Source organism: Ascidiella aspersa, chromosome 3 (genome assembly GCF_963924565.1).
Source record: "Ascidiella aspersa chromosome 3, kaAscAspe10.2, whole genome shotgun sequence".
In the NCBI taxonomy this organism is placed as follows: domain Eukaryota; kingdom Metazoa; phylum Chordata; class Ascidiacea; order Phlebobranchia; family Ascidiidae; genus Ascidiella; species Ascidiella aspersa.
The window spans coordinates 3,305,785-3,328,198 of NC_139449.1; the positions used below are offsets into that span (position 1 = coordinate 3,305,785).

General features: G+C 39.1%; 2 protein-coding genes across 2 annotated transcripts in view; both read right to left on the bottom strand.

The window, feature by feature from the left end:
• LOC146158118 (uncharacterized) overlaps positions 1-22,414 on the bottom strand; it is a 71,101-nt gene that overhangs the window by 15,492 nt on the left and 33,195 nt on the right. The window contains exons 15-18 of the mRNA XM_083383794.1: positions 21,789-21,929; positions 18,070-18,241; positions 17,101-17,296; positions 14,773-14,953 (exon numbers count right to left, since the gene is read on the bottom strand). Coding sequence (XP_083239920.1) covers positions 14,773-14,953; positions 17,101-17,296; positions 18,070-18,241; positions 21,789-21,929 — 690 coding nt within the window. The remainder of the gene's footprint in view (positions 1-14,772; positions 14,954-17,100; positions 17,297-18,069; positions 18,242-21,788; positions 21,930-22,414) is intronic.
• Positions 3,896-7,860, bottom strand: LOC146158120 (uncharacterized). Its single transcript, XM_083383516.1, has 5 exons — positions 7,761-7,860; positions 7,118-7,319; positions 6,393-6,728; positions 4,297-5,997; positions 3,896-4,101 (listed from the first exon to the last, which is right to left on the bottom strand). The coding sequence occupies exons 2-5, from the start codon at positions 7,293-7,295 to the stop codon at positions 3,947-3,949; spliced, it is 2,370 nt and encodes a 789-aa protein (XP_083239642.1). The 5' UTR covers positions 7,296-7,319; positions 7,761-7,860; the 3' UTR covers positions 3,896-3,946.

Genomic DNA, 22,414 nt, shown 5'->3' on the forward strand with positions numbered 1-22,414 from the left:
TGGGTAAAATTACTTGACTTGACAAAAGTTTTTCTGACAAACGACTTGACTTAAGTCTTTTGGGCAAAATTATTTGACTTGACTACAGTCTTTCAGACGAATGACTTGCCTTTAGTCTTTTGTACAAATGTCTTGAATTGACTAAAGTCTTTTTAACAAATGACTTGGATTGAAATTAAATGTTTTCACTGAACTTTTTGTGAATAAAGGGTTATTCGTCCTATATTTGCTTACAAAACAATTTTCTTGCTAAATGTTGTGTTTTTGTTGTTATTTTGGTTGGGCTACGGCTCATACTATGGCGAGTTATAAATTTTATTAGTACTTGACTTGAAATTGACTTGCTCTAATTGACTTGACTGGGACTTAAGTTATTTCACAAATGACTTGACTGTCAGGTGTTAGGTTTTGTTTACAGTTATAGCTAAACAGTCGTGGCTACAACGGGCCTCTAGCTGCAAGGCAAGTACTCTTACCAATCGCTCTTCTCTAAAAGCCAAACACTTCGTCATTGCTTCTCTAATCACAGTTAACCGATATCAACTCCTCAAAGCTCTGTTTACAGTTATCGCAAGGCAAAACAATCTAAACTGCATCGGACCTTCAACATTGCTGCGAGGCAATTGGCCGAGCATATACAGTAGTGTCACTTGCTGCTAATTCTTCATTATTAGTGTTACGCCAAAAATCTGTAATTACAGTGAACTTCAATTGAATGCTTAAAGCTGTTTTTACAGTTATCCTACACCGAATGCTTCTAACTACTGAAACCTCTAATTACAGTTAACCTATATTGACAACTTTTAACTAATAAGCCTTTTGATAAGAATGCTTAACTTGATTTAAGTTATTTGGACAAATGGCTTGACTTGGACTTAATTCATTGTGTCAAGTAAATTTGTTTAAAACTAAGTGCTTTTATTGAATATTTTTAAAAACATTGGGCTATTTACCTCAATTGTTGTACGTAAAACAGCTCGATTGCTGTATATTGCGTTTTTGTTATTTCTAGTTGGTCATTATTTGCTCATATTCGACATGTTTACCTATTTTGAAAGTTCAACATTGTATTTTTTATCTTACTTACTTGACCTAAATTTGCTCAATATATTGACTTGACTTTGCAAAATACTCGTATAACTAGGTCTTACTTTTTTAATGACTTGTTTACCATACTGTTGTGAACTGCTGCTATCAATAAAATAATTGCGCATGCTTAACATTTCTTAGTGTTTAATGAACAGAAGAGCCAAATCGTAAAAGAAACTGAACAGAGTTGCCTTCATATCCCATGCATTGCTAGCTGTATTTTGGTTGTAGTTTACCCTAACCAAATAGACAATTTAATGATTTTCAAGTTAACAGCGGGGTGCCTTTGCATTCACCAGTTATAATACTGACTTCACTACTTAAAGTTTTTACTCTACAAAAAAATCTGAGAAAAAAATGTTTTAAATAGATATTGTACAAAGGGTTTATTTATCATACAGTTATCCTACTGTTGGTATCTTTTCAGCATCATATTGTATCTTTACAGAAGCTCCTAATACACAGAGCTGTTCTCCGACCAAATGTTCCCAAAACGACATAATCTTCTGTTATCGACCGAGTGGTAAAACTCCTTAAACAACATTCAAGGCATAGCGTTGCGTGTATAAACAGTGTATGCATTGTTTACTTAGAAAAGGCAGTTTTAAAACAGTGTTTTGCGTGCCACTAGGGGCGCGCAAGGGCTTTCTATGTGCTTAAATATTCCGTTTCAAAGCGCCGACAAGATTATACACCGCATCAAGTGATTTGAGCAGAATAACGTGCGCAGTTGACTGTTTCGCGTTTGTTTTGTAATTCTGGGACCAAACGGTATCGTCGTTTATTCTGATATAGGTTACTGACGATACATTTGCCGGCCAAATATACATATATTTTTACCATATATAAAAAGTCCTTGACCTGTATTACTAGTTTGGCTGGACTGTTCTGCTGTAGGCTACTAAAAACGTATCAAGTATATTCGCAGAATTACATAAAGGTCCAAAAAGCCCTAAAACTCAATATGGTAAGGTTTTAGAAAGACTGAATTTAACTAGAACACAATTGTCTTACATTAAACAAAACTAAAATTGCACAAGTTAAAAGCCTTATATATTCAACTGCAGAAACGCTCTATAATAAAACATGCCTAAATAAATAAGGGTAATAAACACCAGTCACAAATCTGGAACTAGTTTGAAATTTTGATGTTAACAAACTGTCTAATAGTCCTATATCTACAATTATACGAACAGTAGGCGCACAAGTACCATAGTCAATAGCTTGATTGGTATAAGGATAAATGTAGTAGACTTAGTTAAAGGCCTGGTAGACACAAGTCTGAAAGTGCAGTATAGTTAAACATTCAATATGGCACATTGCTTAATAGCCACATATAAACAAGTGTAGAACCACAATGGTTATTAGCTCTCGGTACACAAGTCTGGAAGTATATTAAAATTAAAATGTACAGCACATTGTTTAAAAGTCTTGTATGTACAGTTAAGTAGTAGAACTACAATGTTTATTAGCCTTACGTACACAAGTCTGAATATATACTAGTTAAATTTTCCGATGTAAACCACATTGCTTAATAGTCTTATATGTACAGTAGACCTACAAGTGTACAACTACAGTGGTTAATAGTCTTACGTGTACAAGTGTAAAAGTGCATGACTTGAAAGATACAATCGAAGCACTAACTCAGTCCTGCAAAAGTCGGATTTCAAGACGACAATTTGCGGCTAGACAGTGTACGCGCCTGGCTATGACGTATTTTCAGTTACGCCAACAGGCAAAATGGAACCGACTAGGTTGGACGTGAAATATGAAACAAACAACAAAAACACAGCCATAAGTTGTACTATGAGCGTTCACGTCATTCACCCTGAAGAAGGTGGCTTTTAAATAGGTTGCCCTAATGTTGGAGAAAATATATCATTGCTAGACGAACTGTTTTTTGATTAACTAAAAGAAATGTTTACAAAATACATAATAAACGTTTTTTTAGACGTTTTCGGATTCCAAGATTAATTGTAGGTTCCACACAACTTTTAATAAAGTTAGCTACATTAGAATACTCGCAACCAAGTACGATGTGGTTGAACCCTGTTAATTACAGGCAAATAACACTTGGCCATTTCATACAACCTTTGGTTCAGAAAGTTTAATTTACACATTTTAAATCTGATATTTGGTTGTTGTAATGTAAATGCTGGTGTTAAATTCAAAAGTTGCAGACGGACATTTTTGGTTTGCTGATATATATCGAGTCAAAAAGACCGATTTTTCTAAATTCTTAAACACACACACACCATATTTATATCTAAGGGTGTGTGTGTTTGTTTGTTATATTTTTTTAAAGCTACTTAGAACGCTGCCGACTTTTTCCTACATTTCGAAGCTAAACCAAAGCTAGCATATAGAGCAAAAATAGATATATTTTATTTCGATCAAGAGTCGGATAACCAACTTCGCACGAAAGATCACAATAAAAAAAGAAGAAAGTAACAAATAAAACGAAAAAGGAAACGAAACAAGGGGTGCAGTCTGAGGTCACAAACAGCGCTACCGTAACCGGATCCCTCCGCTAGACACGAAAGTCTGCATTGTACCATAATGGTCTGGGTATCGGCTTAAATACAGCAGTCGCGCGCACCGCACACTCACGCGCACATACACACACACACGCACGCAGGTAAGCATAAATTATTCGGAGCCGCCAGTTAAGAAAGCTTGCAAAAAGCGGGTTAAAAATAGGGGTTTAGCAGTGGGTTGAAAAATAACTTAGGGGTTCATTTATAAAGCGTAATACAAAATAGGTTTATGGTTAAAGGGAGGCCAAAAAAGGAACAAGGTTTTTTTTTTCGGGTTTGGCAAAAAAATTAGGGATTAAGTGGTAGAAAAGCGTAGCAGATTAACCGTAGTAGGCAAGGGGGTCGGTGGTGCCGGTTCCGGCGCCGAATCCCTGTTGGCTGAAAAGGGTGATGTAAAGGAGCAGGGTGTTGTCGGTGCCAGTTCCGGTTCCGCTGTTGTTGTTGATAAGAAGAAGTGGCAGAATAGATGAGATTCCTACAAGGAAGAAAAACACAAGGTCAGTTTAAGTCGTGGTCGTTGGCTTGTATGTGTGCTGGAAAGCTAGATCGTTCACAATTGTCAAGAGCGCAGTTACATTATAGATATAATTATTTAAAGATAAGTAAGTCTAGGTCACAGTAGAGCAATAAACTTTGTGAAAACAAAAAATGCACTTGAGGTCAAACTTACCAGATTGGTCGCCTCCTGCGCCTCCGAGTCCTCCTGAGAGAAGAAGAAGAGGAAGAAGATCATTGATGCCGGTGCCAGTTCCAGTTCCAGTTCCAGTTCCGCTGTTGCCAGACAAAAGAAGAAGTGGCAGGATGGATTCAAGACCACCAGCGCCGCCTCCGAGACCACCAGCACCGCCGCCGATTCCACCAGCACCTCCGAGTCCACCGGAAAGAGCAAGCAAGAGAAGAAGGCTGTTGTCGTTGGTTGTGGTTGTTCCTGTGCCGGTGCCAGTGCCTCCAAGGATGCCGTTGTTGCCAGACAAAAGAAGAAGTGGCAGGATAGATTCAAGACCGCCAGCGCCTCCGACACCACCAGCACCGCCGCCGATACCACCAGCACCTCCGAGTCCACCGGAAAGAGCCAAGAGAAGAAGAAGATTGTTGTCACCGCCGGTTCCACCAATACCTCCAAGACCTGAGCTGTTTGAGAGAAGGAGAAGTGGCAGGATTGAGCCCAAACCGCCAGCGCCTCCTAGACCACCAGCGCCTCCAAGACCAGTTTGGTCTCCGTATGGGCCAGCACCTCCGAGTCCTCCGGAAAGAGCCAAGAGAAGAAGAAGATTGTTGTCACCGCCGGTTCCACCAATACCTCCAAGACCTGAGCTGTTTGAGAGAAGGAGAAGTGGCAGGATTGAGCCCAAACCGCCAGCACCTCCGAGACCACCAGCACCGCCGCCGATACCACCAGCACCTCCGAGTCCTCCGGAAAGAGCCAAGAGAAGGAGAAGGCTGTTGTCACCGCCGCTTCCGCCAAGACCTCCAAGTCCAGAGCTGTTTGAGAGAAGGAGAAGTGGCAGGATTGAGCCCAAACCGCCAGCACCTCCGAGACCACCAGCACCGCCGCCGATACCACCAGCACCTCCGAGTCCTCCGGAAAGAGCCAAGAGAAGGAGAAGGCTGTTGTCACCGCCGCTTCCGCCAAGACCTCCAAGACCAGAGCTGTTTGAGAGAAGGAGAAGTGGCAAGATGGATTCAAGACCACCGGCGCCTCCTGCACCTCCGAGACCACCAGCGCCTCCGAGTCCTCCGGAAAGAGCAAGCAAGAGAAGAAGGTTGTTGTCGGTACCAGTGCCAGTGCCGGTGCCAGTGCCTCCAAGAATGCCGTTGTTGCCAGACAAAAGAAGAAGTGGCAGGATGGATTCAAGACCACCAGCGCCTCCGAGACCACCAGCACCGCCGCCGATACCACCAGCACCTCCGAGTCCACCGGAAAGAGCAAGCAAGGTAATCAAGCTGTTATCGTTGCTGCCAGTGCCAGTTCCAGTGCCGCTGTTGCCCAACAAACTGTAAAGGATGAGTGGGGAAGAGAAGAAGTTGGCTCCTTGTGCTGTTGGATCCTGGCTGGTGGATCCTGGGTATCCGACACCGGTTCCGGGGTATCCAGCTCCCATACCTCCCTGAGAAAGAGCGTAGAAGAGGAGGAGGTTAGAGCTGCTGCCAGTGGAGCCGGTTCCGGTGTTGCTTCCCAGGAGTGTGTAAAGCAGGAAGGGGTTGGCGAGGATGTTTGGTGTGCCTCCTACTGATCCTGGGACACCTCCGATTGGCTGTTGTGCGCTGCTGAGAGCCAGAAGAAGGATGAGGTTGTTGGAGTTGCTCGAGGTTCCTCCGTTACGAAGAGAAAGAAGGAGAAGCAAGTTGGTCAGATCGCTTCCGGGTCCGTCTGGAAACAATGAGAAAAGCTGGTTAAAATTTCGGAGCAAAATGGATGGCGGTTTTAGTTACAGGTTGAATGAATGTCAAAGCTCATAAGTAGGTAAAATTTTGTGTCAATGTGTGACAAATTGATGTTACGGTGGTAAGTTAATTGGAAGACACCTTTTTGCGCTACTTTAGGTTACCGAAAAACTTAGCACTTCAAGAAAAGGGAATTCATTAAGATCTACAAAAATGGGATAAGAAGTGACTGCTTAATTCACTTCTTAAAACGAGTATTTTTTTATGAGGTGCTAGTGGGGGTTAAGCCATTCGCCGCTTAAAATCGAACTCGAAAATTCTAATCACTATTTGGTTCGAAGCCGCCAAAAAAAAGAACTGAATCAAATTGTTCAAACTTACAGGCAGTGGTTCGGAGTGCTGGCGCGGTGATGTCGGTAAAGTTAGCCATCATGTTGGCGCGAAGGTCAAGTCCCATTGCCTCAACGATAGGCGAGTTGTCCAAGATGCTGTTAATCTCTTCGATTCCCTTGTTGTAAAGCTCGACTGACGAATCGATGTCGATAGACTGGACGTATTGCTGTGGGTGGCTTACGCATTCCCATCCGTTGATACGTGCCTTGGTCTTAACACGGTTAAGCTCGTTTTGATGTCCGGCCTCAGTTAAGACTCGAGTTGTCAGTTCGTCAAGGTTTTCGCAGATAAGGCCGCCGCTGCAGTCAGAAGACAGCATGCAGTCTGTGGTGGAAAGGAGAGGGTTAGAATCTCGATGTACGTTTTAGAGGTGTGAGGAGCTTTTAATAACATTGGGGCTAAAGTTTGTTTTGTTGGAAAATATTAACTGGAAAGAATGCTAGATGTTAAGATTGGGTTCTTAAATAATTTTTGAGTTACTTGTTTCAATGGAGCGAAATAAAAGCAGGCCAATACTTTTATATCATTAGGGTAAAACCGCGAAACCGTTTCGCATTTTTTCGCGCATCTAAGGGAAGTTTCGCGATAGTTGGAAAACTTCGCGAAACTTCGCAGAAGTTCGGAAAACTTCGCAAAAGTTCGGAAAACTTTGCCAATCTCGCGCGGTTTCGCCAGGAGTTCGGGAAAAAGCCTAAAAAAGCAGGTAAACTTACTTTGTCCAACTTTCAAGTCGTAGATGACGGCTTCGGTGATGTTCTCGGCGCTCTGTTCAAAGCTTTGCAGGCTCTGGGCCATCTCAGCTAGAATGCGGACCTGTTCTTCGGAGAGTTCTTTCTCGTTCATTGCACTGACAGCGCACACGGCGACCAAAATGCAGAAAATAACCTTCATCGTGCTTGGACGTTGATAGGTTGGCTGCAAAGAAGAAAGAAGACTGGTTTAGATCGGGGTTAGCCACGAAATGTACAGTCTGAGGCTACTTTTAAGCCGTTAAGCGGCATCCAACGGATACAATGGTTGCTTTATTGTTTGGTAACATTTTACACTTTGAAGCGCGATTTAAAAGTTCAAACATCAAATATAATCAGGTTAACACTGCACTATTAAAAGGTTGGCGGGAGCTAGTTTTCAGGATTAAAAAAAAACTAAAAAGTGTGCAAAAGCGAAAACTTGTGTATTTTTAACACTCGATAAACACGAATTTTTATGCCAAATACGGTAGCCACACCTATTGGTTCGTTAGGATGTTTTAACTTCAGTTTCCAATTAAAATCGAAACCGGTGACAACGAGCCACGTGTTGAATAATTGCCGGTTTGACAGCGAGCCAACAGCAGCGCAGTAGAGCAGCTCTTACCTTAAAAGAATCAAGTTGTATCGTTCTCGAGCTCGATGGACTTTTCTTCCTCAGTTGATGTAGTTCTCGCACTTTTGTTGCTGCTGAATCTCTTGCTGTAGTGAGCTGATGGTCAATACTCGCTGTTGAGAAATGATGATGAACTGGAGAAGCCGGCGAGCTTATATACGCTCCAACCGGGGCCCGGGGGCCTTCTTGGCAACGATTAGAGGTCGTCACTGGTCAAGCGCTTCTAACCACCTTCTTCTTAGACCCCCTCCTCCCACCCCCGGTACGGCTGGCGCCGGTACGCAACGCGCCCAAGGCCCCTCGTTAAAAATCGCGTCGTCGCTTTAGAAGGCGCGAGAGTCCGTGACCTCACCGCGACGCCCATTGTTGTCCGACAATGACATCATAAACGTTCCGACGAGCGATCGGCTCCAAGTCTCGTTTTTGTTGCGAAATCTCAGGATTTCGAAGCTTAACTAAACAGCTGCAAAGTTATTGTATTGTATTGGGCTTTACTGCACAGCCTTGGGTCCATTGGCCTTGATTGTTTGCCAAACTTAAGACGTAATGGTTTACAAACTTTCTTGTGGATCTTTCGGTGCGAAATCTCAGGATTTCGAAGCCTTACTAAGCAGTTGTACATTTCTTGAATTGCATTGCGGTTTACTGCATAGCCTTCATTGGCCTTAATAACAGTTGATTCTTTCACAAACTTTCCAGTCGATATTTTGGCGCAAAATCTTTTAATTTAAAGCGTAATTCCCGGGGAGTAACGGCTAGAAGTACATTGTGCATTTACTATAAAGTCTTGCATTGCTGCGTCGCTGTCATTCACAAGTTTAAAAAATTGCGTGCCTATGTTTTACACATCTTGTCGCTTTAGTCAAATCTTGGGGTTTGATTAAAAATACCTCAGCTTTTGATGTTATTTTTGCTAAGTCTTGAACTCTGTAAGTGATTTTGTTGTAGGTTAAATCATGGGGAATGGGGCTCGAATAGGCAGTGTGCAAGTTTTGGGCAGTATCTTGTCCATTTTCTGTGAATTCAGTTGAAACCTGAGCCAAGAAAAAGGGGCATTATACTTTTTCCGCCGTTTGAAAGTGTTGCGGGTTCGAAGTTGGTATCACTGTGTGAATGTTCCAACAAAACAATGTGTTTTATTGACGTCACAATGTGGTTGGACTTTAAAAAAAACAGAGAAGAATGTGGGAATGTAGGATTGTTCGAGTGTTCCAATTAAACAAAAGATATTATCAACGTAACAATGCATGTAGGTTTCCACAGTGTGTAAGGCATTTTTGAACCTTTCAATACAAGACGAAATTATGAACTTCATAATATATATGTATGTTGTTCTTGCAAGTCGTAAGATATACAAATATAGACATATATGTTACATATATAGTTATTTGTTTCAAAGATAAAGTATGATTTTTATTGGCAAAATTAACATATCCTTACTGTATGTTATTTTTAATTTGAAGAAGTTATAAGAAAAAATAATGTACGCGTTACAAGATAATCTACTTTATGTCTGTGCAACTAAATCTTAATCTTGTTTTAAATGCACGTATTCTAATCTCTCGCCCAGTTGCATAAAACTTGAAAAGCCAGTTTCAAGCAGATCGCCAGTTGCATTTAACCTATATTTTACACGAGAAAGTAATCGTGAGAAATTTCGAATTAAAACCGAGAATAATTCTTAAGCATTTTATATATTAAAGACTATATATCCTGATATTTGACGATTGAGTTCGCAATGCTCGTAACCCGGTGTGACCGCAGAACTCAGTAACCTTATTCGTCACATCAGATTGGAAAACTATTAAGCTATCGAATGTCCATCATGGATACGGCAGGATGCGTTGAAAAATGTTTAAAACGTCTTTTCACCTTTAAAATAGGCTTCAAAACACTGTTGCTCTTATTTTTTTGATTTACCATATGTCCACATGGTGTGCCGCGGAATAAATCTTTCAAGCGGCTTGGTGATTTATTTTGTGCAACGCAGAAACGCATTTTTGCGAGCTTGTTGCGGATTTGTTAGCGGACGTTTTGCTCATAATTTTTAGTACGTTAATAAACAATAGGTTATGCCTATACTAAAAATAATGTACATGTATGAGTTCCTAACGACTTTAAGCACACATTGCTGATATTGTGTAAAGTATATAAAGTTTTTACCGTTAATCAAGGCGTCTCTCTACGTATTTTAACACGAAATATTAATTTTTTAAGGGTTTCTAAACACGCTGACATTTAATGTTGTCTTAACATTTAAAGGTACAGATATTTTATTGTTATTTATCATTTTTGACGCTGTTTAAAAGCTTATTATTCAAATTGTAACAAAATTGTTCGACTTGAAGGAAACTGGTTAAACATCAATATAATTTCAAAGAAAATGTTCGAAAAGAAATTTTAGAAATCATTAATAGATGTTAATAAAAGTATATTCGGGTGTAAATGAAAAAATAATTTGCAAGGTAAACATGCGAATACAAATGACTGGCAATGTTTCATTGATGCAGCAGAAATAACAAAAAAAAATGTATGAAAAAAGTAAACTACATAAAAAATGCCAATATTGTCGACTGCCGATATTTAACAGTTGCCAATAAAAGTAAAAAAAATCAAAAGAAAGCCATTTTATTTCAAAGAAGCCAATCTTGCGAAACAGTTCGATGAGTCATATAAGCGGCCCGCGATTGCGTCAATCACACGCGCGTAAAAACGCCGACCCAACTTTCGCACATAGAGCAATTAACCGACACGCCCTGGAACCGACAAAAGGGCTTGTGACGTCACAATTACAGCTCGCGCGCTTCGTCGGCCGTGCCGGTCGTGATCTCCGCTGCTTGCGGATATTGGCAGCGTTTATTTGACATGTCCACCTCCAAATGCGCCACTTACGCTGACCTATCGACGTTCAGGCGCTTTGATGTTAACTACCGAGGAAGGAAAAACTAGAGGATGGATTTGAGATAACCAGCCACCGGGTCATTATTACTCTTATTGCGGTTTCAACTGGTTAGTGAGGCCATTTGAGCCGCCCTAAAATCCTGTTTTAAGTTTCAAGTCTCGGCTTGGAATTGCTTGGCAGCGTCAAGGACACTGCTTCCCTTGAATACATTTTTATTAAAAAATACAGTATTTATTAATCTAGTTAAGGGCTTCCTTCTAAGCGCCAAAATTATTTTTTGTTCGGCCTGGAAATTACTTGGCAGAGAGGAAACAATTTTCTTAATAATCGACCATAATTTTCCTTTATTATTTTTTGGAAAAAATGCAGTATTTATTATTGTGGTTAAGGATTTTAACTGAACAGCTTGCTGGAAAGCAAGGTCATTTGAGCCTTCTAAAATCCAGTTTTAAATTTCAAATCTCGGCTTGGAAGTTGCTAGTTAGTGACAAGTACACTGTTTCCCTCAAATACATTTTGTTTGAAAGCAAAGGAGTTTTTTTTAATGCAATTGAAGGTTTCAAGTGAACAAGTCGTTTAAAATCGTTTTCCTCAATTCAATCTTTTTTTTGCACTCTAAGTAGCGGTGAAGACAATATATTTGACTTAAAATATTGTTTTTAACGAGTGTTTTTTATTCCGGTTAAGAATTTCAACCGGTCATGAGCGTTATCGCCTCGATTGACGATATTTTACGTTAAAATAGTTTTTTTTGACACAGAAATGCAGTATTTATTGCAGTTATTGGGGGTTTTAACTCGTCAGCGCTGGTCTTGGCTGGTTATCATGGTCGCTTGAAATCGTTTCTTAACTTCGCTAGTTTTTTTCACTCTTGGTAGCAGTGAAAACATCAAAACTAAAGATATTAATCTTTAAATTTTCTTTTGTACAAAAATGGGAAAAAATCTAAAATATTTTTAAAACTGCTCAATTATTACGGTAGAGAATTTTAACTGGTTAGCGCTGGTTCAAAAGTAATGATTCACCGGGTTTCTGCTCAGTTTATTTCGAGTTTTGTTTTTAAAATTGCTTTGGTAGATGTGAGTACTGGTATCGGTTGAGGAAAACGTAAAAAAATCGGATATCGGTATTAGAAGTGATGTCGGTCGATTTCCATGTCTAACCGAAAGGGTTGAAAAATTTTTTTCTATACTTTTTTATTGTTTTTGTAAGGGATTGCTGTCAACTATAGAAACTGCGTTTTTTTGAGGTATTTTAGTCAGCTACTAAGCGCGTTTGACTTTTACGAGCCGGCTTTCTCACAACGAAGGGCCATAAACTATGTGAGCGAATCATGGCGGACCAGTTTTGCTCGAGGGCCGTTTAAAGTATATAGCGTCGTTTACTCGCTTGCAGATCGACGATATCGTGTTCACGCGACACCCTTTGATGCTTTTCTCTTTACGTCGGGATCACTTTGAGTTGCACTTCGTAGCTGAACGAGCCATGGACGTGTTTGAAGGACAATGTTTTCGAATTCACGCTGAGATCTGATTCTAATGTTTTGATGCAACAATTTAACCCACATTTTTTTTAGTGCATATTCTGGGGTTTCTTCCAAAATTCTGACTTTTTTTTCAAGAATATTGATATTTGAAATCACGCTACAGATGTCGGAAAAACCAGATGCCAAATGATGCGAAAATGTTTTTACGTTGTCTATCTATGGCACTGATTTGTAAATATCTTGATTTTTCTAAACCTTCTTTTTTTCCTTGCTTCAGTTTTTTTTTGCTAAAGTTTTAAACTGAACTATTTCCTATTAGCATTGGAAAATAAATTTCTTCGTCATATACCAGATCCTCAAGATTTCTTCTTGTATCTTACGTTGAATTACTATTCAACTTTTAGGTTCAACTTCAGGCCTGAACTTACACTTATACTTATTAATCAAAGTTAACGGAAAGTTTGTAAACCGATTTCCGTAATTCCGTTATTAAACATTACATAAAATCTCAAATATTGCCTATGGCCGTCGCGAAGCGTTATATAACTTTTAACATATTCTATACAGATTGCCGTTGGTAAATAAATAAATTGAATTTGCGAATTTTCCCTCGTTTCATCGGCTTAGAAAATTAATCAAAAATGGAACTATTGAAATTGCACTTACACGGATGTGTAATGTAGCTTAATAATGAACGTTAAAGCATTAACTAATGATGACAGAAGTGCGTATCGAAATGTCCTATAAGATGATTTCGATTTACTCAACCTTTTTGGCTTTAAAATTTATTATAATACTTCCTTGCAATACAAAAATGGGTAGAACATCTTTAAACTGAAAAAATGTCATTATCAATAACAGTATTACAATTTTTGCTATTGCTAAGTCCAACTTAAATCAAAAGTCTGTGGGTTGTTTTATCTGTTTTTAACTTCATAAACAACAAACGTAACCAATGTTATAACAGAGATACAGTTGACAGATCCATGATGAAGCAATTGGTTTCCGTATGGTTTCCCAACAGCACCTGGTCTACGACAGATTCCATCCATAATTGTGGATAAACACACGGCATTGAAGGTTAGATAAATAAACGACTCCAAAGTTGTATTTAACTCTGAAGGTCATTTATACTTATCCCTATAATTTGTGAGCTACTGAGCGGGAATGCATTGAGGTTCGATGTTATGCAACAACGTTTAATAAAGTTATTTGATATACAATTCAAATAACGATATCTTAGCCTAAAGGCAGTGTTTAGAGCGGTTTGATAATTGAAATGGTGTCTCGAAGTATAACCTATACTTCTTTAACTTCAGAAGATTGTTAGCAGTTAATTATACCAAGTTAATATAAGAATTACAGCCTTTGCGATTCTACACGCAGCTCTGTCTTCAAAGGTAAATTTGTCAAAATTTGACGAAAAAAATCTGGTCAAAACTAAACTCTCTAACATTCTCTATATCTATTTTTCTTGTTCTACCATATGATAAAAACTTCATTCGGTATCTCATCGGATCGCGATTATTTTTGTCCAAAATACAGACATTGCTAAATAAGTGAATACTTCAATTGGACAAGGGTTTAAAAACTGGGGGATTTGATGTTTCTTACTACGTTTAAGTAAACCTAGAACAATCATGTCCAACTTTAAAAATACAAATATCGTTTCGACTAGAAGATTTGGACGGGCGCTGTTCAAAAAATCCATGTAGAATATCAGAACTTCTAAAGTCACCCCTTTACTATGTTATCTCTAAAATAATTTAATATAGGTAGCATTGTAAGCTTAGGCCTACAACCCTTTAGGTTTCGGTCCTATTGATCAAGTACTATTACTCGAGAAACAACGGTTTTTATGTTGTGACAAAAATAAAAAAAATATTCTGGGCAACAGTTGTTTACTCGTTACGTTTTAAGTTTTAAAATATCTTCTTTTAACAGAGAACGTTTTAATTCCACACACAAAACCTTTTGTATTTTTTCTACCCAAAAAGTTATAAATCTTCTACATTATTAAAGTTCAGCGACATGTCGCTGTTAACTGTTGTCAAATACCAGTGTTGTAATGACTTAAGTCATTGACTTGACTTAAGTCACTGTTTTCAAATGTCCTGACTTGACTTAAGTCTTTTGGACAAATGACTTGACTTGGACTTAAGTCATTATGTCAAATAACTTGGGATTAAATTAAGTGTTTTTCATTAAAATTTATTTTAATTTTGCACATTAAACACTTTAAGTGCTGTATATTGCGCTTGTGTTAGTTTTTTAGTTAAATTGTCGCTTATAATTGGACAATTTTACCCATTGCAATAGTTTAACAACTTACTTCTATGTCAATGACATGACTTGAAATTGACTTGCTCTCATGACTTGACTGGGACTTGAGTTGTTATTTTCGCAAAAGACTTGACTTGGACTTAAGTTATTTTTCAAATGACTTGACTGGGACTTAAGTTATTTCAAAATGACTTGTTTACAACACAGCCAAATACCGCCGCAAGAACAATCACGAAAACACCACACAACAATTCAACTTCCACATGCAACCCCGGAAACAACAGAAAAGCAAAAAAAATAGTTTAAAGAGTAAATAAAATGGGCCAAAATACCTTGAAGGCGAACTTCTGTCTCAGTTTATCCGCCAGTTCAAAAATCCTGATGAAAGCTCTCGGGGCGATCCCAGGTTGAGATTGGTTCTTGTCTCCGATCATTGTGTAAGTCTTGCCTGATCCGGTTTGTCCATAGGCAAATATGCAAACGTTGTAACCGTCCACCGCAGATTGGACCAGACTGAAAGGGAACAAAATTTTTAAGATGCTGCAATCTCTGTTTAAGATGCTGCAATCTCTAACGAGCAAAATAAAAAAAAAACACTTTATTTTGGAATTTTTTTTTAAATTGGAGAAGTATTGATCACAAGCAATCTCAATAAATTCAATCAACTACTGCAGTAGGGGACCCAAACAAATTGAAAGGCCACCCAGTTTGGGGCCGAAACACTGTTGGCCAAGACAGTTTTCATTTAAAAAACACAAATTGATTGATAAAAAGGTTCACCTAGTCCAGTGGTTCCAGCAGGAGCGGGCCGCTAGACTATTTTCAGCGAGCCATAGAGCTATTTAAAAGTATTGAAATGATACATTTAACTAAAAAAATTGTTCGCAAATCTAAAATATCTTGTGATTGCAATAAAATAGTTTACGCCCTTGTATGTTATTTATCTCTGTCTGATCAAACATAGGTCATTGCATAAAAAGTGTGGGACTGTAATTGTTCAATTTGAACAGTCTGATCAGGAACTTATTAAAGCTCTATTTTTTTGTTATCAAGCAACATAAATATTTACCACATTGGAAGTCTTTTGTTAATCAATGTGCGCTAGCCATCGCTAGAAAAAGTGGAAAACGGTTGGCCACGATCTGTTTTGTAAAAAATATTGGGCCACGAAATAAAAAGAATAAAAAAGTTTAGGGACCACTGACCAAGACCCTACCCTCTCAACCGGGGTGTCATTTCTAATGCTCAAGGGTGACGGTCGATAGGTATTTGAGATTTTTAAGAAACTGATTTTTGCTCAATCGGTAAGCTTCTTAATACAACTATTTGTGTACGATTAAAGAACATTATATCAAATGTCATTTTCCTACATGTTTTAAGTTGATTGTATTGTTCCAGTTCCATTTATATTGACATTTTAGTAAAATACCAAACGAAAATTCCAGTCGGGGTGCCGAAAATATTTTATTAATTTTGAGGGGTGCCGTACGCCATAAAAGGTTGAGACAGTGTTGTAATGACTTAAGTCAATTACTTGACTTAAGTGCACTTAAGTCACTGTTTTCAAATGACGTGGCTTGACTTAAGTCTTTCGGACAAATGACTTGACTTGACTTAAGTTATTCGGGCAAGACTTGGGTTGATATGAAAGTCTTTTTTTTTGTAAAAGTGAGCTATTATGTATTGAAATTTTTGCACATAAAACAATTTGCTTGCTATAAGTTACGTTTTTTTCATTTTTTATTGCAGTTATTTCTCATAATCGAACGAGTTTAAAAATTCCAATAGTTTATCGTTTTATTTTTACGACAAGGACGTGACTTGAAGTTGACTTGCTCTCACTATGACTTGACTTGGGCAACTAATGACTTGGGCTGGGACTGGTTACCTTTGCAAACGATTTGAATTGGACTTAAGTTACTTTTCAAATGACTTGGACTGGTACTTTAGTCATTTCAAAATGATTTGTTTACAGCAGTGGTCTCCAACCTGTGGGGTCGCCTAAAACTTTTGTGGGGTCGCCATAACTCATCATATTTCTATACTGTTTTATTACGATTTATGCATTTTTTTTCTTAACGATGACGTCACACTAACAAACGTGTAGGTGAGACATGCTTTCGTTTCTTATACATAAAAATGCTGAGTTTGCTCCGCCAAATCAATGTTATGCAATCAACGTAGGCCTACCCCATACTCTGTCTATTATGTTATTGAAATACTCATTTCGTTTAAAAAGCATGACATGCGATTATTCTTATGCAAAGTGGAGCCGCGTTTGCAAAAACTAGCGGATAGTGCGTGTAGGCGCAACCATCGCATGCAATGCATTTACTGTTGAAACAAATTGAAATTTTTGTGTTCGTTCGTTTGTTAAATTTAGATTTTTCTATTAAAAAAAACTTTTTAAAGGCAACCGTTTCAGTGCACATGCGTAACCACAGTTCTCTGGAAGTGTGTACAATTTACGCATATTCACTCGTGACTTAGTTTCACCATTAATTGAAATGTTTTCATTTGTATCTGACACAAAATGGGGTCGCAGTGTAAATTCTCAGTTCATTTAATTCAAATTGGGGTCGTTTGTTAAAAAGGTTGAAGACCACTGGTTTACAGCACTGGGTTGAGGATCACTGCCCTAACCCAAACTAAAATTTCACCTGTAAGTGTCTTCAAACACATCTTCCTGCGAGTTGGTTTCGGTGAAGATTTGGTCGAATTGGAACTCTTTGGTGTCTCTTTGGTTCTGTGCCACCCTCACAGTGTAGTCGTCCGGTGCGTGGACTATTCCCTTGTTCTTGTTCGACTTTTCTGTCGAACTGAGAGGCCTGACTCGACAGTAGACGCGGATCTTGCCTGCGAAAAAAAAACTTTTTTGTTTTTTTTATTCCTGATAAAATGATTTTAATTGCGACAAAAAATTGGAAATTTCGAAAACGACTTGAATCAAAGTTGGGTCGTTTAGCGAAATTTATTTTCTTATTCCTGATAAAAATGACGTTAATTTCGACAAAAATAAGGTAATTCTTAAACGATTTAAATCAAAATTATGTCGTTCAGCAAAACCAACCGAGCCATAGTTTTATTTCACTCTTAATATTCCGAAATACGTCGTAAATTCATAGAAATAAGGCCTAAATGGCTAAAATAACGCCTGAAACTGTTGGAGAGGGTATGCGACGATCGTGAGCCATGGGTCTGGCATCGGCTCTTTTGGTCTCGTTAGGGCGCCGCTGAATTGGCACCGGATTTTTGGTTCTGTTTGAGGTTAATGGTGGGTAATGGGTGGGGTTAGAAAATGGGTTAGAGTTAAAATTATTAAGGCAGTTAGAGATGTACTTAGGGGTTAGAAAATGGGTTAGAGTTAAAATTATTAAGGCAGTTGGAGATGTACTTAGGGGTGGGGCTGGGGGTTAGATAAACTGTTGTATAGGCCTGATTCTGGTCATTTAGGCGTTATTCCGACGGATTTAGCCCTATTCCTATTTAGACTTTATTACGACTATTAAGTATTAGCCCTGTTTTGGTCTTATTTTGAACTTTATTTTATTCCGAATTTGATGTTCTTCTTATCTCGGTTTCATGTCTGGGGTCCCTAGGAATTCAGCCGACCTAGTGCTGTAACCCACCCTTCATATCTTCCACCATGTTGTAGTATTTCTTCCTCAGTATTCGCTCCGAATTGTAGTTCTCGGTGAGCGTCTTATTCTGCGAACTCAGCTGTTTCACTTCGCTCTGGAGTTCGGGGACTTGCTGAAGGGCAATGGCTCCAGCCCCGGCCGCTTCACGCAGTTGAACACACTGTGGAAAATTTTAAACCGTTTTTTATTTTTATTTTTATTTTCTAAAATTTTTATATATATTTTTTTTTTTTAATTTAATTTTATTTTATTTTTTTCAATTTTTCGTTTTTTTTTTTTCAATTTTTTTTTTTTATGCCAACGAATTTTCGAGGCGTTCTATCTGTTTCATGGATGTCCGATACTTTACATTTTATTCCGATACCTATACCCCGTATTTCGTTGACCAACCCGACGTTATAGCTATATGCGTGCTCAAATATGCCAAAAGGATGAAATTGAACCGTTCAAGCCTAACACAGTTAGGCGCACTGCGGAAAAAAATTAAAATGTGTTTTTTATACCAACGTATTTCTACGACATTCCGTCTGTTTTAGGGATGTCCGAAATTGGGGATTTTATTGCGATGCGATACTAATAACTTCATTGCTTTTCTCAACATAGATCAAATTTCAGGGTTCAAATGTTTTTTTTCGGCCGAATTTGCATTAGCGTAGAAGAAGTTTAGTTACCTTTGGTTGTTAACCTACTATTTTTGATAACATTAAGCATTGAATCACACATTGATGAAATATTTATTATAATTTTGTATCGGATCGGTCACGATACCACCCTGATATCGGACGAGTAACGATACCACCCTGATATCGGACGAGTAACGATACCACCCTGATATCGGACGAGTAACGATACCACCCTGATATCGGACGAGTAACGATACCACCCTGATATCGGACGAGTAACGATACCACCCTGATATCGGACTAGTAACGATACCGCCCTGATATCGGACGAGTAACGATACCACCCTGATATCGGACGAGTAACGATACCGCCCTGATATCGGACGAGTAACGATACCACCCTGATATCGGACGAGTAACGATACCGCCCTGATATCGGACGAGTAACGATACCGCCCTGATATCGGACGAGTAACGATACCACCCTGATATCGGACGAGTAACGATACCGCCCTGATATCGGACGAGTAACGATACCGCCCTGATATCGGACGAGTAACGATACCACCCTGATATCGGACGAGTAACGATACCGCCCTGATATCGGACGAGTAACGATACCACCCTGATATCGGACGAGTAACGATACCACCCTGATATCGGACGAGTAACGATACCACCCTGATACCGGACGAGTAACGATACCACCCTGATATCGGACGAGTAACGATACCACCCTGATATCGGACGAGTAACGATACCGCCCTGATATCGGACGAGTAACGATACCACCCTGATATCGGACGAGTAACGATACCGCCCTGATATCGGACGAGTAACGATACCGCCCTGATATCGGACGAGTAACGATACCACCCTGATATCGGACGAGTAACGATACCACCCTGATATCGGACGAGTAACGATACCGCCCTGATATCGGACGAGTAACGATACCGCCCTGATATCGGACGAGTAACGATACCACCCTGATATCGGACGAGTAACGATACCGCCCTGATATCGGACGAGTAACGATACCACCCTGATATCGGACGAGTAACGATACCACCCTGATACCGGACGAGTAACGATACCACCATGATATCGGACGAGTAACGATACCACCCTGATATCGGACGAGTAACGATACCGCCCTGATATCGGACGAGTAACGATACCACCCTGATATCGGACGAGTAACGATACCACCCTGATACCGGACGAGTAACGATACCGCCCTGATATCGGACGAGTAACGATACCGCCCTGATATCGGACGAGTAACGATACCACCCTGATATCGGACGAGGAACGATACCACCCTGATATCGGACGAGTAACGATACCACCCTGATATCGGACGAGTAACGATACCGCCCTGATATCGGACGAGTAACGATACCACCCTGATATCGGACGAGTAACGATACCACCCTGATATCGGACGAGTAACGATACCGCCCTGATATCGGACGAGTAACGATACCACCCTGATATCGGACGAGTAACGATATCACCCTGATATCGGACGAGTAAAGATACCACCCTGATATCGGACGAGTAACGATACCACCCTGATATCGGACGAGTAACGATACCGCCCTGATATCGGACGAGTAACGATACCACCCTGATATCGGACGAGTAACGATACCACCCTGATATCGGACGAGTAACGATACCGCCCTGATATCGGACGAGTAACGATACCGCCCTGATATCGGACGAGTAACGATATCACCCTGATATCGGACGAGTAACGATACCACCCTGATATCGGACGAGTAACGATACCACCCTGATATCGGACGAGTAACGATACCGCCCTGATATCGGACGAGTAACGATACCACCCTGATATCGGACGAGTAACGATACCACCCTGATATCGGACGAGTAACGATACCACCCTGATATCGGACGAGTAACGATACCACCATGATATCGGACGAGTAACTGCTACTGAGAATCGAGTATTAGCTCCGATCTCATATAATCGGACATCCTGAATCTATTGTGATGCATGTTTTTACTTCGAGTTTTTAGTTTTTTGTGAATAACATCCGTTCCCCACAATTTAAGAAACATTTAAAGACAAATACTTTTCAAAGAAAACTTGTGGGTTTTTTAAGGCTAAAAATTGGCCATCTTACCGATAAAAGCCAAAGTCAAATCAAGATGATTAATCTTGCTGTTTCCATGATTTTACTTTTTATAAATTCATTAAAAAGAAAGCTTTATTGGTAAAATCCAAAGCGGTTGGTCCTAATTAAAGAAGTGGTTAAATTCGTTTTATTGTGTGGCGAGAAGTTCTAATGTATCATTTTTAAAGTCCATTTAACAAGGCGAATGAAGTGAAATTAATAAAAAATTGCTTGTAGGCAGCACGCGAGTTTCACTGTGTGGGCAACTGTAAGATCGGTTATTTTGCTTAATTTTGCGTTGGGGTAGTGACAGGCCTACCAAGGTTAAAAAAATACAACAATTTAATTTAATTTAAACGTTTCATTCGTCAGTTCTCAAATTTCGTGACAGACTGTTAAAAGCCGCGCAACATTTGTAATTATGAAAATGGTCCAAGAAAGTTGATTTGTCGGATAAATTTCAAGCTGTGTGATGTCAGGTATAATTTCTGGTCGTTTTATGTCTATTGAGCCTCGAAGACAATGTAGTAAGACAGAGGCAAACCAAAACTAATGTTTGATTGTAATTTTGTCAAATAGTCTAAAATATTACAAACATGTCGGTAGGCAGCATGCGAGTTTTAAAATTTGGTATCACGATGCCATAGTATAATGTGATTTTAAAATCACGTTACGCTCTGTGGGTAAATTTGCGTCGGGGTAGTGAGAAAAAAAAGAATTACGAAAACTATTTCATCACGAAAAACAATTTAGTTTAAACGTTTAATTCGTGTGTTCTCAGACTGTTAAGTATGATTACGAATTACGTTTGCGATTATGACAATAATCTTAGAATCCCGTGTTGTCAGATATATTCAAAGTTTGTGGTGTCAGTATAATTTCGAGACGTATTATGGCAGTCATGTCCCGAATTCAATGTAGCGAGACAGAGACATACCTCTTGTTCTTGCAGCTTCAGTTTCTTCTTGACGTCATTGAGGTCACGTGTTGTCTCGTCCAAGGTGACCTTGAGCTCGCTGGCGCCCTTTTGGTCGCGTTCCAGCTTTTTACCTTCAATGGCCAGTTTCTTTTCAAGGTCCTTGAAAAAAACAACATTTAAACTTAAATTTAATAAAAAAGAGGTTAAATTTTTTCTGCTATAACCAGTAAAATGATGTATATATTTCGTACAATGAAACAGTGATGAATTTGGGGCTTTTTAATATATTATTTGGCAATATAGTTACTGTTGTCGATAACTTCTAAAGTAATCTAAAAGCTCATAAACTGTAGGTTACATTGTGTTGACGTTCGAAAAAACAAACAAAATGCATTTCTGACGTCATAATGATTTGAGGTAGTACTATGTAGTACTATTTGTTGACGTTTGGAAAAAACAAAATGCATTATTAACGTCATAATGGTTTGGTTTGAGGTAGTAGTAGTAGTAGTAGTAGTAGTAGTAGTAGGACTTCTAAGAAATCAGCCTTTCCAAAAATGGTTTTAATAAAACAGATTTGATCAAAAATATTGAAAACTTTAAAAATGATCAATTTTTTTATGTGGATATCTAACAAATTGTTT

What these genes read in the sequence shown, in the direction of transcription:
- LOC146158120 (XM_083383516.1), bottom strand. Translation starts at nt 7,295, where the DNA reads ATGAAGGTTATTTTCTGCATTTTGGTCGCCGTGTGCGCTGTCAGTGCA. An exon ending in CGACTTGAAAGTTGGACAAA is followed by an intron (nt 6,729 to 7,117) that starts GTAAGTTTACCT and finishes TTTCCACCACAG; the next exon opens with ACTGCATGCTGTCTTCTGAC. An exon ending in CGCAGGAGGCGACCAATCTG is followed by an intron (nt 4,102 to 4,296) that starts GTAAGTTTGACC and finishes TCTTCCTTGTAG; the next exon opens with GAATCTCATCTATTCTGCCA.